This window comes from Odocoileus virginianus, chromosome 7 (genome assembly GCF_023699985.2).
Source record: "Odocoileus virginianus isolate 20LAN1187 ecotype Illinois chromosome 7, Ovbor_1.2, whole genome shotgun sequence".
NCBI classification, from domain to species: Eukaryota; Metazoa; Chordata; class Mammalia; order Artiodactyla; family Cervidae; genus Odocoileus; species Odocoileus virginianus.
The window spans coordinates 59,004,170-59,017,731 of record NC_069680.1 but is presented as its reverse complement, the minus strand read 5'-3'; the positions used below and the strand labels follow the sequence as shown (position 1 = coordinate 59,017,731).

Sequence of the window (13,562 nt, the reverse complement as noted above, 5' to 3'; positions counted from 1 at the left end):
CAGAGTCTACTGAGTAGGATGGGAAAACCACTGAAAATCTGAGGAAAGGAGTGATGTGATCTGATTTACCTTTGAACAGGGCTGAGAAGAGACTGAAGGGGGCATAAGAGCAGGAAGACCAACAAGAAGGTTACAGCAAGAGATGATGGTGATAGCAGTGGTCTGATTCTAGACATTACTTTGCCAACAAAGGTCCGTCTAGTCAAAGCTATGGTTTTTCCAGTGGTCATTTGTGGATGTGAGAGTTGGGCCGTAAAGAAAGTTGAGCGCCGAAGAATTGAGGCTTTTGAACTGCGGTGTTGGAGAAGACTCTTGAGAGTCCCGTGGACTGCAAGAAGATCCAACCAGTCCATCCTAAAGGAAATCACTCCTGAATATTCATTGGAAGAACTGATGCTGAAGCTGAAGCTCCAATACTTTGATGGCCACCTGATGCGAAGAACTGACTCATTGGAAAAGACCCTGATGCTGGGAACAATTGAAGGCAGAAGAAGGAAATGACAAAGGATGAGATGGTTTGATGGCATTACTGATTGAATGGACCTGAGTCTGAGCAAGCTCCAGGAGTTGGTGATGGACAGAGAAGCCAGGCATGCTGCAGTCCATGCGGTCACAAAGAGTCAGACACGACTTAGCGACTCAATTGACTGATTCTAGACCTAATTTAAAAGTAAAGCCAAAGGGACTTCCTCAGTGATCCAGTGTTTAAGACTCCACGCTCCCAACGCAGGAGGCTTGGATTAGGCCCCTGGTTGGAGAACTAGATTCGCATGCCACAACAAAAGATTCCACACGCCACAACAAAAGATTCCACACGCCACAACAAAGATCTAAGATCCCAAGTCCCGCAACTAAGACCCAGCACAGCCAAATAAATAAATAAATATTAAAAAATAAAAGTAAAGCCAAGAGAATCTGCTGAGACTGTGAGTAGGAGAGAAGTCTCCAAGGTTTCAGGCCTCAACAATTCATGAAAGAAACTGGTGTTCATAGCAAGCAAGGTAGGAAGGGGAAGGTATCAGAAGCTCAATGTTAGGCAGTAGTTTTAGAGATACCTACCTACCTCATAAAAAGTGCAAGTGTCAAATCAGCAGATGGACAGACAAGTTTGGAATTAGAGAGGAACAGACTGGGGAGATAATTTGGGAGTCATCAGTATAGAGATGGTAGTTAGAACAAAGAAGTGAATGTAGACGGAAAGAGACACCCAAACACACTGAACTCTGGGTACCCCACTGTTTAGAGGTTGGGGATATAAAGATGAAGCAACAAGAACTGAGAAGAAGGAACAACAAACATTTGGAAGCTAAATAAAAGGAGTAGTCAGACTTCCCTGGTGGTCCAGTGGTTAAGAGTCTACCTTCCACTGCAGAAGACATGGGTTCAATCCCTGGTCTGGGAAGATGCTGCCCAGCAACTGAGCCTGTGGGCCACAACTACGGAGCCCACCCTGGAGCCCATGCTCTGCAACGAGAGGCCACCGCAGTGAGAAGCTTATGCACGGCAACCATAGGAAGCCCTCGGGCAGCAACGAAGACCCAGCCCCAGCGCAGCCAAAAATAAATAAAAATACAACTTGGTATGAAAGAAGTATGTCAAAGAAGAAAGACTATTCAACTGAGCCAGAGTCCAGACTGAGTAACTATGCCAAATGCTCAAATAAGATGAAGACTAAGAATTTACTACTGAATTTAGCAATATATGAATCATTAGTGAAACTGGTAAAACATTGATTCTTAACCTTGAGTTTGAAAAAAACCTCAAAATACCTGGTTATTTCCAAAACTGCTACACATAGCCTCAGGACAAAATTAACTAAATCCATTTTAATTTCAAAAGACTGCCAATATTTTTTTGTAATAGACTTCACTTTTTAGAGCAGTGTCAGGTTCACAGTAAGCTGAGTAGAACGTACAGAGATTTCCTATTGACCTCCCTGCCCTACAAAACATGTACGGCCTCCTCCAGAATGCCAAGGGGCACATAAAATTTATTAAGGAAATGATCGGCAACACAGAGGTGTTACAAAGGTCACTTCTGTAGGACGGTGAGCCTCTAAAGCAAAAGTTTTCAACCGTCGCTCCCTAGAACCCTAGAACGAGTTCCACAGTGCCTCTTATGCTACCACAGCGGGGAGGGAAGAAGGTATCTGTAGTGCATTGGGCTCAGCGTTCTTCTGACCTGTTTAACCAGAGTGGATTTATCAATTTTGACATATTGTATTTCAGAAGGGTTTTACAATTCAAGAAAATAAAGTTACTGAAAATCACTGCCCTGAAGCAGTGCTTCTCAAAGTGCAGTAGCCAAACCAGTAGCAGCAGTAGCACCTGGCACCTGGTTAAAAAGGTCCCAACCCAGACCTACTCACTCAGAGTCTCGGGGTGAGCACTGTATTTTAACAAGTTCTCCAGGTGATTCTGATACATGCTGAAACTTGAGAACAAGTGCCTCCAAAATTTCAGATATTTTGCTTAAGTACTGATAGCTGTTTGCTTTCCTTTAAGCACTGCTATCCTCAGTAGAAATCAAAATAGAAATTTTGCAAATATCAGTATTTCAGGATATTAGAATATTTCTTACACAGTTATACTTGGATTAAGGCATCCATTAGACTTTATCCAAGGATAATTTTTAAGAATGCTAAAGTCCTTAATAAAAAATATTAAATAATTTTAACTATTAGGTGACCACATGGACAGTTGTATAAAGACATCTCAAAGCACACTGAAAAGTCATACTGTAATATTATGAATGAGGAATTCTTAACATCAATTCTTGACTAGTTTCAATCAAAGATTAAAATTTATCTGATATGCAACATACCTCTTTCATATACTGATTATATAGAGCTTCTGATGATTCTAGATAAGCTTGTGCAGTTTCAATTTCTTCTCTTTCAGACCACAAGATACCCAGGTTATTCTGGAAAATAAAAAGAGAAAAAAATGACAGTATAAATTTTCCAATAAAGTAGTTTTCATAGTTTCAAAGTCAATGCCTACCTAAATAGTACTAGTGTCTGATTAACAGTGAATTGATTATTCATAATACTATTGTCCTTATGTCACAGGAGGCAGTCACTAAATTGGGTTTCCCAATGATTCCTGCCTTCTGGTGTTCATACCCTTGTACAATCTCTTCCCTTTAAGTCTGGGCTAGATTTAGTGACTTGCCTCTAACAAACAGAACATGGCAACAGTGATGGATGGTCCCCTCCAACACCAAGTTACAAAACACTGTGGTTCCATTTTGGGTGCTCCCTCTTGCTGTTCCCTTTGAGGGATGCCAAATGCCATATTTTGCGCCACATTATGGTGTCAAGGAACTAAGGGAAGTCAACAGTCAGGGCCTCAAACCAACAGCCTGTACGAATCCCGCCCACAGCCACACAGCGAGCTTGGATTCTCTAGCTGAGCCTTCCAGAGCAGCCCCAGCAGGCCAATAATCTGATGACAGACCTTGAGCTAGGCCAAGCCAGCCTGATTCCTGTTATTTCAGTAATTAAGTTTCAAGCTACTAAATTTGGGGGTACAATGTTACATTTTAAAAACTAAGTCAGTTCTCCACCTGCTACACAACTCTTTGATCATAGCAAATCAGGCCTGTCCTGAAGACTAGCTCCTGCTTAGACAATGGGATTAGTCAACCTCCCAACCCTCAGGACAGTCTTTCCAGAACAGGGATTCATCTGAGGCTGGGCTTCTACCATCTTTTGCTTTCCCCAGGGAAGGGAACAAGATAAGGAAACAATGTTTTTAAAGCAAATTTTTAATCTTGGCCCAAGAACCCAAAAGTTACCCAGGAAGAGAATTCAGTCTATGAATATGGATGGGGAAACATTACAAAGTCATTTTCACTATACCCTCTTAAAATTTAGCATTTTTTTTTTCCAGTTATGAAGGCAGTAAACAAAATGTAACAGTTACACTACCTGGGATTTTGTGGTCTATAGAAGTGAAAAAAATCTTTGTATTATAGCTCATAGATATCTTAAACCATCATTAGTATTCAATAATATTTTAAAATTATATTTAAAAATAGATGTTATTTAATGGACTCATAAGGAACCTTATATATCACTATATCATACATTTGTTTTTAAAAATATTTTGATAACTTCAATATTACTGGTTTCTTTTGCAACCCTCTACATTTTATTTTATACATTTAAAATCATTATTCTGTTTCATGAAATACTGGCTTCATCAGACTGCAAAAGGGGCATGTGACAGACACAAAAAAATGTTTCAAAATCCTACAGTTTAGAGGTAATATGATTGCTGACCTGGAACACAGACCTCTGGTCCTATATGGCTTTACATAGTATACCTATTCTATAGTTTGGGGGGGGGGGGGGTTTAAGTGACTTGATAAGTTCTCAGTGTCTAGAGCTGCAGGTAGGTTATAGTGATAAATTATTGAGATTGGGCAATTCTCTCCTCTGTATTTCTTTGCAGTACCCTGGGGAAGCTTAAAGACTCAGTACTAATTTAATGATTATTCTGCCCATCCGGCCTCAAGAGAATATCATTTGCCTTCAAACTCTTTTCTTCAATTTAGAAATGAATCCACAAGTCACCTTTTCTCACTCCCTAAGTCAATTCATTTTTCGTCTGAGACACTCCATTTGGCCATGATTCCAACCAGCCCAAACCCAGCAGATTGTACCTAACTAGAGAAGCACCTATTACCAGGAACTGGTTAGCCACATTTACTCTTTTTAGATGGGATGGTGATGCATTTAGGCTGCTAGATCCAGGGTAGGCTCTACCACAGAAAGCACCAACTCTGATGTGTGATAAATCTGAAACCAAGTAGAGACCTAGAGTGTGTCTAGAAATGACACAGGTTTTTCTTCTGAACCATAACTTACTGAGGTCCTGAAGTCAAGGACCATGCAAGGGATCTAAAACTGACCTGACTTTTCAAAATAGTGTTAATGTTTTATTTCAGTGTTTCCTCCACAGAGGTAACTTTTTTGATATGCTAATTATTTTTACAATATAAATCCCATAATACATCAGAAAGTACTGTATCATTTACAGAGCATCACCATGTTCTTGCCCTTGGGGTAACAGAATAGATAAGGGAAAAAACTGAATCAAAAACAGCTAAAAAAGTACTACTAGTGAATTCTACCAAATATGTAAGGTAAAAATAATACCAAGTCTACACAAATTCATACAGAAAAACAAAGAGGAAAAAACAGTTCCTCTATACCAAAGACATAACAAGAAACTACAGACTGATATCCTTCATGAACAAAGATACAAAAAATACTAACAAAATTTTAGCAAATTCTGTCCAACACTACATAAAAAGAGTAATATGTGACCCAAGTTTGGCTTGGCAAAAACTCCAAGTGGAGTTTACCACAGGAAAGAAAGGATGGCCTAACATTAGAAAAATCAATCAATGCAATTCACCGTACTAACAGGCAAAAGAAAAAAAAAAAAAAAGATTATCTCCGTTGCAGCAATGAAATGAGATGATGAGTTAAAGAAGTCAGACAAAAGAAGGGTATAGACCATACAAGTCCATTATGAAATTCTAGAAAATGTGGGGGAGGAGGGCAAGAAGAGAAGAGAATACAGGAGTGGGCGAGGAATTACAAATGCACGTGCACAAAGAAACTTCTAGTGGTGACGGATATGATCATTACTGTGACTGCCGTGATTGTTTCATGGGAACATGGAGATGTCGAAATTCAGCAAATTATATACTTAGATATGTGCTGTTTACTATATTATATGTCAGCTGTACCTCAGTAAAGCTGAGGTCCTCCTTATATATGTCCTGGTAGTGGGGAGAACAACCTACTAATTTGTCAAGTTAAATTTTGCTCAGCATGATAATGCAAGTGTATATTTCTGACAGCTAACTGGAGAAAAACACATTCTTCTGGAGAAGGTAGAAGGGGGATAGCCTCTCTTGATAATCTAATGTGGGTCCAGGTCCTGTGTATCAATAATTTCCCAGGAAGCAGACACCAGATTGGAACAAAGCAGTCAGAAACTCATAAATTCCCATGAACTGATACTTTCAAACTTTTTCTTATACAAACACAAACACACAGGTAGTCATCTACCAAAATGGAATCACTCTACATAATTCCAAGCATGCCTCAGAGTCTTCTCTCTCCTCTTAGTAATGATATTTTGGTGAACAAACATAAATCATTTCTAAAGGCTGCATACTGCTCTTCTATATGGATGGACCAGTACTTATTTAATTATAGAGCTACTCACTAATGTTTATTTTCTTTTCTTTTTTAAATTAACAATGATATGACAAACATCCATGTTAACAGACCTATGCATACCTGTCTCAGTACTCTTTTAGAATACTCACAGGAAATTTTTAAGTCAAAGTCTTGACTCAGATACCTACTGATCTCCAGAAAGTTCTACAGATTTATATTTCCACCAACAATTATGCTAATGGACAGTATCCATCTCCTCATAGTTTCTCCAACAATGAATGCAATCAATATCTTTAATAATCTCTGCCAATGTGATACAATTATCCTATTCCATCCTTTCAGTTTGCTTTATTATTAGTAAGGTCATCTCTCATCAAAGCAAATATTAAATGTAATAAAAGGCCCATGTAATAAATAGATCAGCTGAGCAGTAGACTTCAGAAACAGACTAGCATAAGCCAAACCTGAACACTCTTGCCATGGAGGAACATGGTACATCATTCCTTTCAACATCATCAGTTCTATTATCCTGCCCTTTGTAAATGCAATTTCTAAAAATAACACTTTTAACAAATTATTGCTTATATACAGAATACTACTGATATTATATATTTACCATATAACCTCCTGGTTTTGTTTTGTTAACCTTCTGTTTTATCAAACAGTTCTAAGACTTTTATAGTTGATGACTTTAGGTTTTTAGGTATACATAAATCACATTAAAAAAAATGATTTTTATTTTAAAAGACTGATACTGTTTTTTGCTTTCTATATTATTGCAATGGCCAGAACGTCTAATTAAGATTTTGTTCCTGGTTTTAGTAAAAATATCTCTAATAATTCACCCTTCAGAAAAAGCTGGCTATTCAAAATACTGTAAATCACTGAATGTAAGATGTTAAAATTTTTAATACATAATTATTTTATGTATCAACAAGAAAACACTGCCAAGTAAATTTTGACATAAAATCAGTCAGCTGTAAGATGGATCCTGATTTCAGATATTAATATATTTAAGAACATGCACATTAAAAGTCACAAAAGTACAGTAAATTCTGGAGATCTATATTACAATAAGGAAGGTTTTTATTTTTGAGATATCAAAGGAATTTTTTAAATGTTCATTAAGATCTTAGGAAGCCAAATGGTTGAAGAAAATTTCAAATAATTGAGATTTTGTTTGAATTCAACATCTTATGGATATCATTAGATCATTCATCCACTCAACAAACAAATGATTTAGAATGGTCTTTTGTGTGCCAAGGACTGAAATTACAAATAATGAGCAAAAAAGAGATATAGTTCCTGTTATTATGTAGCTTTTAATTTAATAAGGCCATGATAACAGAATATGTCCTATACAATGTCCTTTTTAACTTTGAGACCTACTTACCCTAAGATCAACTGAGGTAAATGTTCCCTGGATCACATATACTAGGAACTGGAACTACTGAATGTAAGGGTTTGTGAACTAACTTAAGCAAAGTACGTGACACAAAAGTTCATACATATTTGTATTCTGAACTGTTACGTTCCCAACGAGAATGTCAGATTGATTTCTTAATAAACCAAGCACCATAGAAATACGAAACAATAAGTATTACAAGAAATCAAACGTACTAGGAGGAAGTCAGTTCAGAATACAATGATCCAAAGAAAGTTACTAAAACTATGAAGCGAATCTTGAAATCGGTTTTGAAGAATGGGCAGGAATTCCCTGGGAAGCAAACGAATGACTATGGCAAGATAGACATCTTATTTCAAATTAAGAATGCACTCTGATTATTCTTTACAATTTCCATGAGACCTGAAATTAAGAAACAAATTACTTTGGGTTTTTCTTAATAGAATGAACTGGATTTGGAAAGGTGGAGAGCTGGAAAGAGCATTTACAATGTAGGAGGGTCTTGGGTAACCGATGCCTTGACTACAATCAAGTGAAGCAAAGCGATGGAGGAGGAGTAAGCGGAGAGGAAGGAGAGGGGATTTGGAAGCCGCTTACCACCGAGGTTTGAAAACGTGGGGACAAATTGTGCCTTATTACGTTTGCCTTTGGTCTCGGCAAGAGTTGAGGCCCCTCTCCGCCCACTGGCCTGCGGCCAACAGCAGCGGGCCCGGATCTTTCTCACCTGCGCCTGGATGTAGAGGGAGACGCAGTCGTGCGACAGTCTGTACTTGCGCAGTAGTCGCAGGCATTTCACCAGATGCTCCTCCCCAGCCGACAACTCCTCGGTGTCAATGTGGTTCACCCCGAGATGGAACTCAATAACCGCTCGCCTCACTGCCCCCTGGGCGACTGGCCCCTCGGCCTCCACCAATTCAGCCGGCAACCCCAAGGCGTGTTCCCCCGCGCCCAAGCTATCATCGGCCTGCGGTCGCTCATCCTCGTCCTCAGGAGCGGGTCCCAATAGCGCCTTAACCTCTTCCAGCAGCGCCCGGGCGCTGTATTTAGACTTGTACGGTTCCTTCTCCGGGTTTTTATGCAGTTCCACCCGTGATAAGGCCAGCGCAGTCTGGAATTTCTCACGAATCTCGGCCCACGGAGCATCCGCCATAGCGGCCTAGTCAGCCTCGGTTTCAATCGGGACTCCCGCCTTCCTTCTGTTTTGCGACGCTTCAATTACGGCCCCGACAGCCCTGCGCCTGCGCATTGCGGAACGCTAGCCAATAACGTACTCCCGGGGAACCGCAGTATGCTTGGCAGTGACCAATGGGAAGGCGTAGTCGTCACCACAGCAACCGTTGTCACGGAAAGGAAGCTGTCCGAAGGCATTACCACTTCCAGCCCAGCCCCGCCCTCAGGGGGCGGAATTCCGTCTCTCTTGCTTAACTGGTGATATCGATTGACTAACAGATCACCAGGAAATGTTGTTTACAAACATAGCTAGGTAACTACTCTCGTTAATTGCTATAAGCTGAAAGGCAGAAACGTTTTGACATTAGTATATAACCCAGCCCATAGTGGATCCAGTAAAGTAATTCTCAAAATTCTCCCAGCCAGGCTTCAACAATACATGAACTGTGAACTACCAGATGTTCAAGCTGGATTTAGAAAAGGCAGAGGAAGCAGAGATCAAATTGACAACATCCACTGGATCATCGAAAAAGCAAGAGAGTTCCAGAAAAACATCTATTTCTGCTTTATTGACTATGCCAAAGCCTTTGACCGTGTGAATCACAATAAACTGTGGAAAATTCTTCAACAGATGGGAATACCAGACCACCTGACCTGCCTCCTGAGAAAGTTTTATAAGAGCTGGGTATATTCAAGGCTTTGAGATACACAAAGGAGCACTGATTCTGGAAGCTCACAGACACAAAGTTTGAATCTCAGATCTGCTTCAAATTTATTAGCTTAAAAATTTTTAAACTTCACCTTTCTCAAGCAAAACATAAGTGATAACATTATCTTATCTCTACAGATTCTATCCTTTATAAATGCTGGTGCTTCTCAGGATTCTTCCCTAAACTCTGTCCTGGGGAGATCTTACAAACTTCCAAGATTTCCGTTGCATGGGCTGCTCACTTCCAAAACTTGTCTCCAGGCCAGATGGCTCTCTGGAGATACACTGTAATATTCATCTCCCAACTGGAAAAACCACTCCTGGATGTTCAACTGACTCCTGTATATCATTATGTTCAAACTGGAACCCAAGTTTCCTCTTCACATTTCCTTTCCCACCCACACCAAAATGTTCTCCTGTTTTGCATCTCAGTGAGTGACACCACTATACACAAAGCTGATTTCCTGCATTCACTCTCCTTTCTTCTCTCATCCTCAAATGTAAAACTAAACACTAGCCACCTCCAGTCCACCTTCTATAAAGCTCTTACATTGGTCTACTTTTCATCTCTAGTAGTTTAGACCATCATCTTTTGAATTATTTTAACAGGTACTCTTGCTGCCACTTAGCTTCCTACCAGTGTATTTTCCACAACACTTCAAATGAGTAATTTGTTCATTCGAGAAATATTTTAAATGTCTGTTAATTTGCCAGGCACTGTTCTAGGATCTTGGAATTCAGCAATTAAAAAACTTTCTGCCCTAGTACAGGGAAGACATTAAACTATCCAGGTGGCCCAACAGTAAAGAATCCACCTGACAATGCAGGAGACTCAACAGACGCAATTCAATCCCTGGGTTGGGAAGATTCCCCTGGAGTAGGAAATGGCAACCCACTCCAGTACTCCTGCCTGGAAAATTCCATGAACAGAGTAGCCTGGTGGGCTACAGTCCATGGGGTTGCAAAGAGCTGGACACAACTGAGCACATATACACACAGTAATATAAGTTGTTATGGAAACAAAGGTGATATGGACTGTTAGCCAATGAGGCAAGGTTGCTATTTTTAAACATGGTGGTCAGGAAAGACCTTCCTGAAAAGTCGTCCTTTGAGTAAAGATCTGAAGGTGAGAAATTGAGCCATGAAGACATTGGAGGAAGGATATCCCAGAGAGACGAACAGCAAATACACAGGCTTTGACACAGGAGACTGCCTTATGTGTTCAAGGAAAAGGAAACTTCTTGGCTGGAGTAGAGAGAATGTAGAGAGCCATAGAAGATGAAGTCAGAGAAGTAGTGTGGACCTGATTATGCAGCATTTATAAGGCCACTATAGCGAGTTTGGATAGTCTGTGTGAGATGGGATGGTTTTGAAGGAGTGACAAGATATGATTTAACAGGATTATTTAGAAAACAAACTGAACGGAAAAAGTGGGAAGACTCATAAGGAAACTACTGTAATCACCATAGTAGGTGCTCAGTATACATCTGTGACTAGGAAAGTGATTCGCACATGGTTAATTTGGTATCTCATTACTATGAGCCAGCTAACATTCTATATATTAAAATCACCTAATCCTCAGAACAACTCTGTGAGATATTATTATTCCCATTCTGCAGATTAGAAATTGAAGTCTAGAGAGATTAATAATTTACCAAAGGTCACATACAATAAGGCAGTTTTGCTCAAGAGCCCATACTTTTGATCATTATGCAATACTATCTTGCACTAGGAGCTCAACAAACCACCATGACACCTGGTGCAAACCTCTAAAGACCTTGCAAAACGCATGCACAGATGAAAACAAAAGGATTTTTATAAATCCTTAGATAGATACAGCTGAGAAACACAAAGACATGGGACTAGGAAACTTGAGATGCGAGAGTTCTGGCTGCCAGAGGAGCAGTCCCTGTGGAAGTTGTCCAGTGAGTGGCATAGAGTACAGATCACCAGAACACAGTGACCTGAGATTTAAGCAACAATCACTTCTTGCTCTTAACATCAAAAGAGCGACAACTGGACATTGGGTACACGTTGCAATCTAATTATCAATGTATTAGATAGATACAGGAGGAAAAGGAGCTTAAGTGACAGATGGGAGATGCCTCAGTAGAATTCAGAATGTGGTAAAATCTACAGAACAAATGGCCTGGCTTCTTCAAAAAATAAATTCCAAGAAAAAAAACTGCCCTTCTAGAATTCCCCTTGCCAATACATGATAATAAAGAACAAAAACTACATATGCACTTACCTTCTGACTCAGCTATCCCACTGCTAGGCATCTACTCTGAAGATACCCCTCTGAAAGTACATAAATACACATATAACAAGATTTCTCACTGCAGCACTGTAATTGAAAAATACTGGAAACAACCTATGTGCCCATTCATAAGAAAAGGGTTGAATAAACTATAGTGTACCCACACAATGGAGTATGATGCAGTTGTAAAAACAAAAGATTTCTGTGAACGGATGTGATTTCCAGGGTATACTGATAAGACAAAAAAAGCTAGATTCAAGGAAGCATCTATGGGATGGTACCCTTCATGTTAATAGATTGGTTTTGTTCATTGTGCTATGATAATGGAAAACATTTATTAACACTGGTGGAAACTGAGTGGAGAGTATACACAAACTTTGTTCTATTTTTGCAACATTTATCTAAGTACAAAATTAGTTCAAAATAAAGTCTTTTCAAGAAATGCAAGTGACCAATAAAGATGTTAATCCTCACTCAATTAAAAGATGTAAATAAATCCATGTAATGCACCTAGCAAAGTGACAAAAAGCAGCCAACAACTAGTGTTACTGCTGCAGGGAAACAGGTTTCTCTCCTAGAGTGGAGGGTAGGACCATAAACTGGAACTGCTTTGGAGAGCAACTTGCACCAAAATTCAAAATTCATTCACTTTGACCCTGCAATTCTTTTATAGGATTTATCCTACAGTGGTGAGAAATCAGCTAAGTACACAAAGATTTAAACAAGAACATTCATGTTAGGGCTGTTTACAGAATAACCAACATGACCATCTTATAGTGGCATATTTATACTGTAAGATGGCATAGTTATCAAAAATGGCACAGGGCCTTACCTGGTGGTCCAGTGGTTAAGATTCCACACTTCCACTGCAGGGGGTGTGGGTTCCATCCCTGGTTAGAGAACTAAAAAAAAAAAAAAGAAGACACAGAAAAAGATGCACATGCCCTAGAGGGAAAAGCAATTCAAAAAACTGAAGGAATGATTCCAGTTTTGTAAATGAATTCCTGGAAGAGATGTTCACAAATGTGTTGGATATATGGTGACTTACTTGCTTTTCTGTTTGGATATTTATATCAGTTATTATTTTTAAAATAAAAATTCCAAGCTTCAATTTTAGGGAAAAAAGTCACCAAAAACATATATAGTAAGTACTAGTAACTTTATTATGGCATAAAGGTCTATTTGTTTACATTAACTCAATTTTACAGTAAAAACACTTTATGTACAACTGTAAAGAAACTGCTGCACAGATAGTTCCAACATAAAAACTGGTTGTTTTTTACAAGTTCATTGAGTTGTCTGATACATAAATTGGAAAATACTTTCTCCGTAGAAAATGGTAAAAATGGTATTATTTCCCAGGCTAGCCCAATAAGCCCATTTAAACGGTACAGTAGTTGAATTATACATTTATAAATATGGTTTGAACTCTGGGACCCAGGAGAAACTTTAGCTTCATTTATTCAGTCAGTCATGTTGTCCTAAGCCGTGTAAAGTTAAATTCCCATTCATCTTCTCCCTTACTCTCTTGAGTATTTCCTCCTAAAGGACAGGTACACTGTCCTACTTGATAAACCACCCCATTCCTATCCAAACTTAAATGTTTGGGTTGTTTTTTAAGTATGCTCAGTATCTCAGCAAAAGCAGAATTGAATAAAACATGATCCACAAGGCAGGAGTTGTTGGTCATCAACTACCTAACTCCCTCTGGTTTGAAAGGGAAACCATGAGGAGGTCAAGCGATAAAACTGACAAGTGGATCAAAGAAGAAAAGCCAAGAGAATGTAAGAACAGAGACATCCAGTCAGGATCCAAA

The 13,562-nt window shown here is 39.2% G+C and overlaps 1 protein-coding gene across 1 annotated transcript in view; it reads right to left on the bottom strand.

The window, feature by feature from the left end:
- Positions 1 to 8,829, bottom strand: part of KIFBP (kinesin family binding protein) — a 59,849-nt gene extending 51,020 nt beyond the window's left edge. Inside the window, exons 1-2 of the mRNA XM_020869858.2 lie at positions 8,332 to 8,829; positions 2,824 to 2,922 (exon numbers count right to left, since the gene is read on the bottom strand). Coding sequence (XP_020725517.1) covers positions 2,824 to 2,922; positions 8,332 to 8,757 — 525 coding nt within the window. The 5' untranslated portion in view covers positions 8,758 to 8,829. The remainder of the gene's footprint in view (positions 1 to 2,823; positions 2,923 to 8,331) is intronic.
- Positions 8,830 to 13,562: the final 4,733 nt, after the last annotated feature.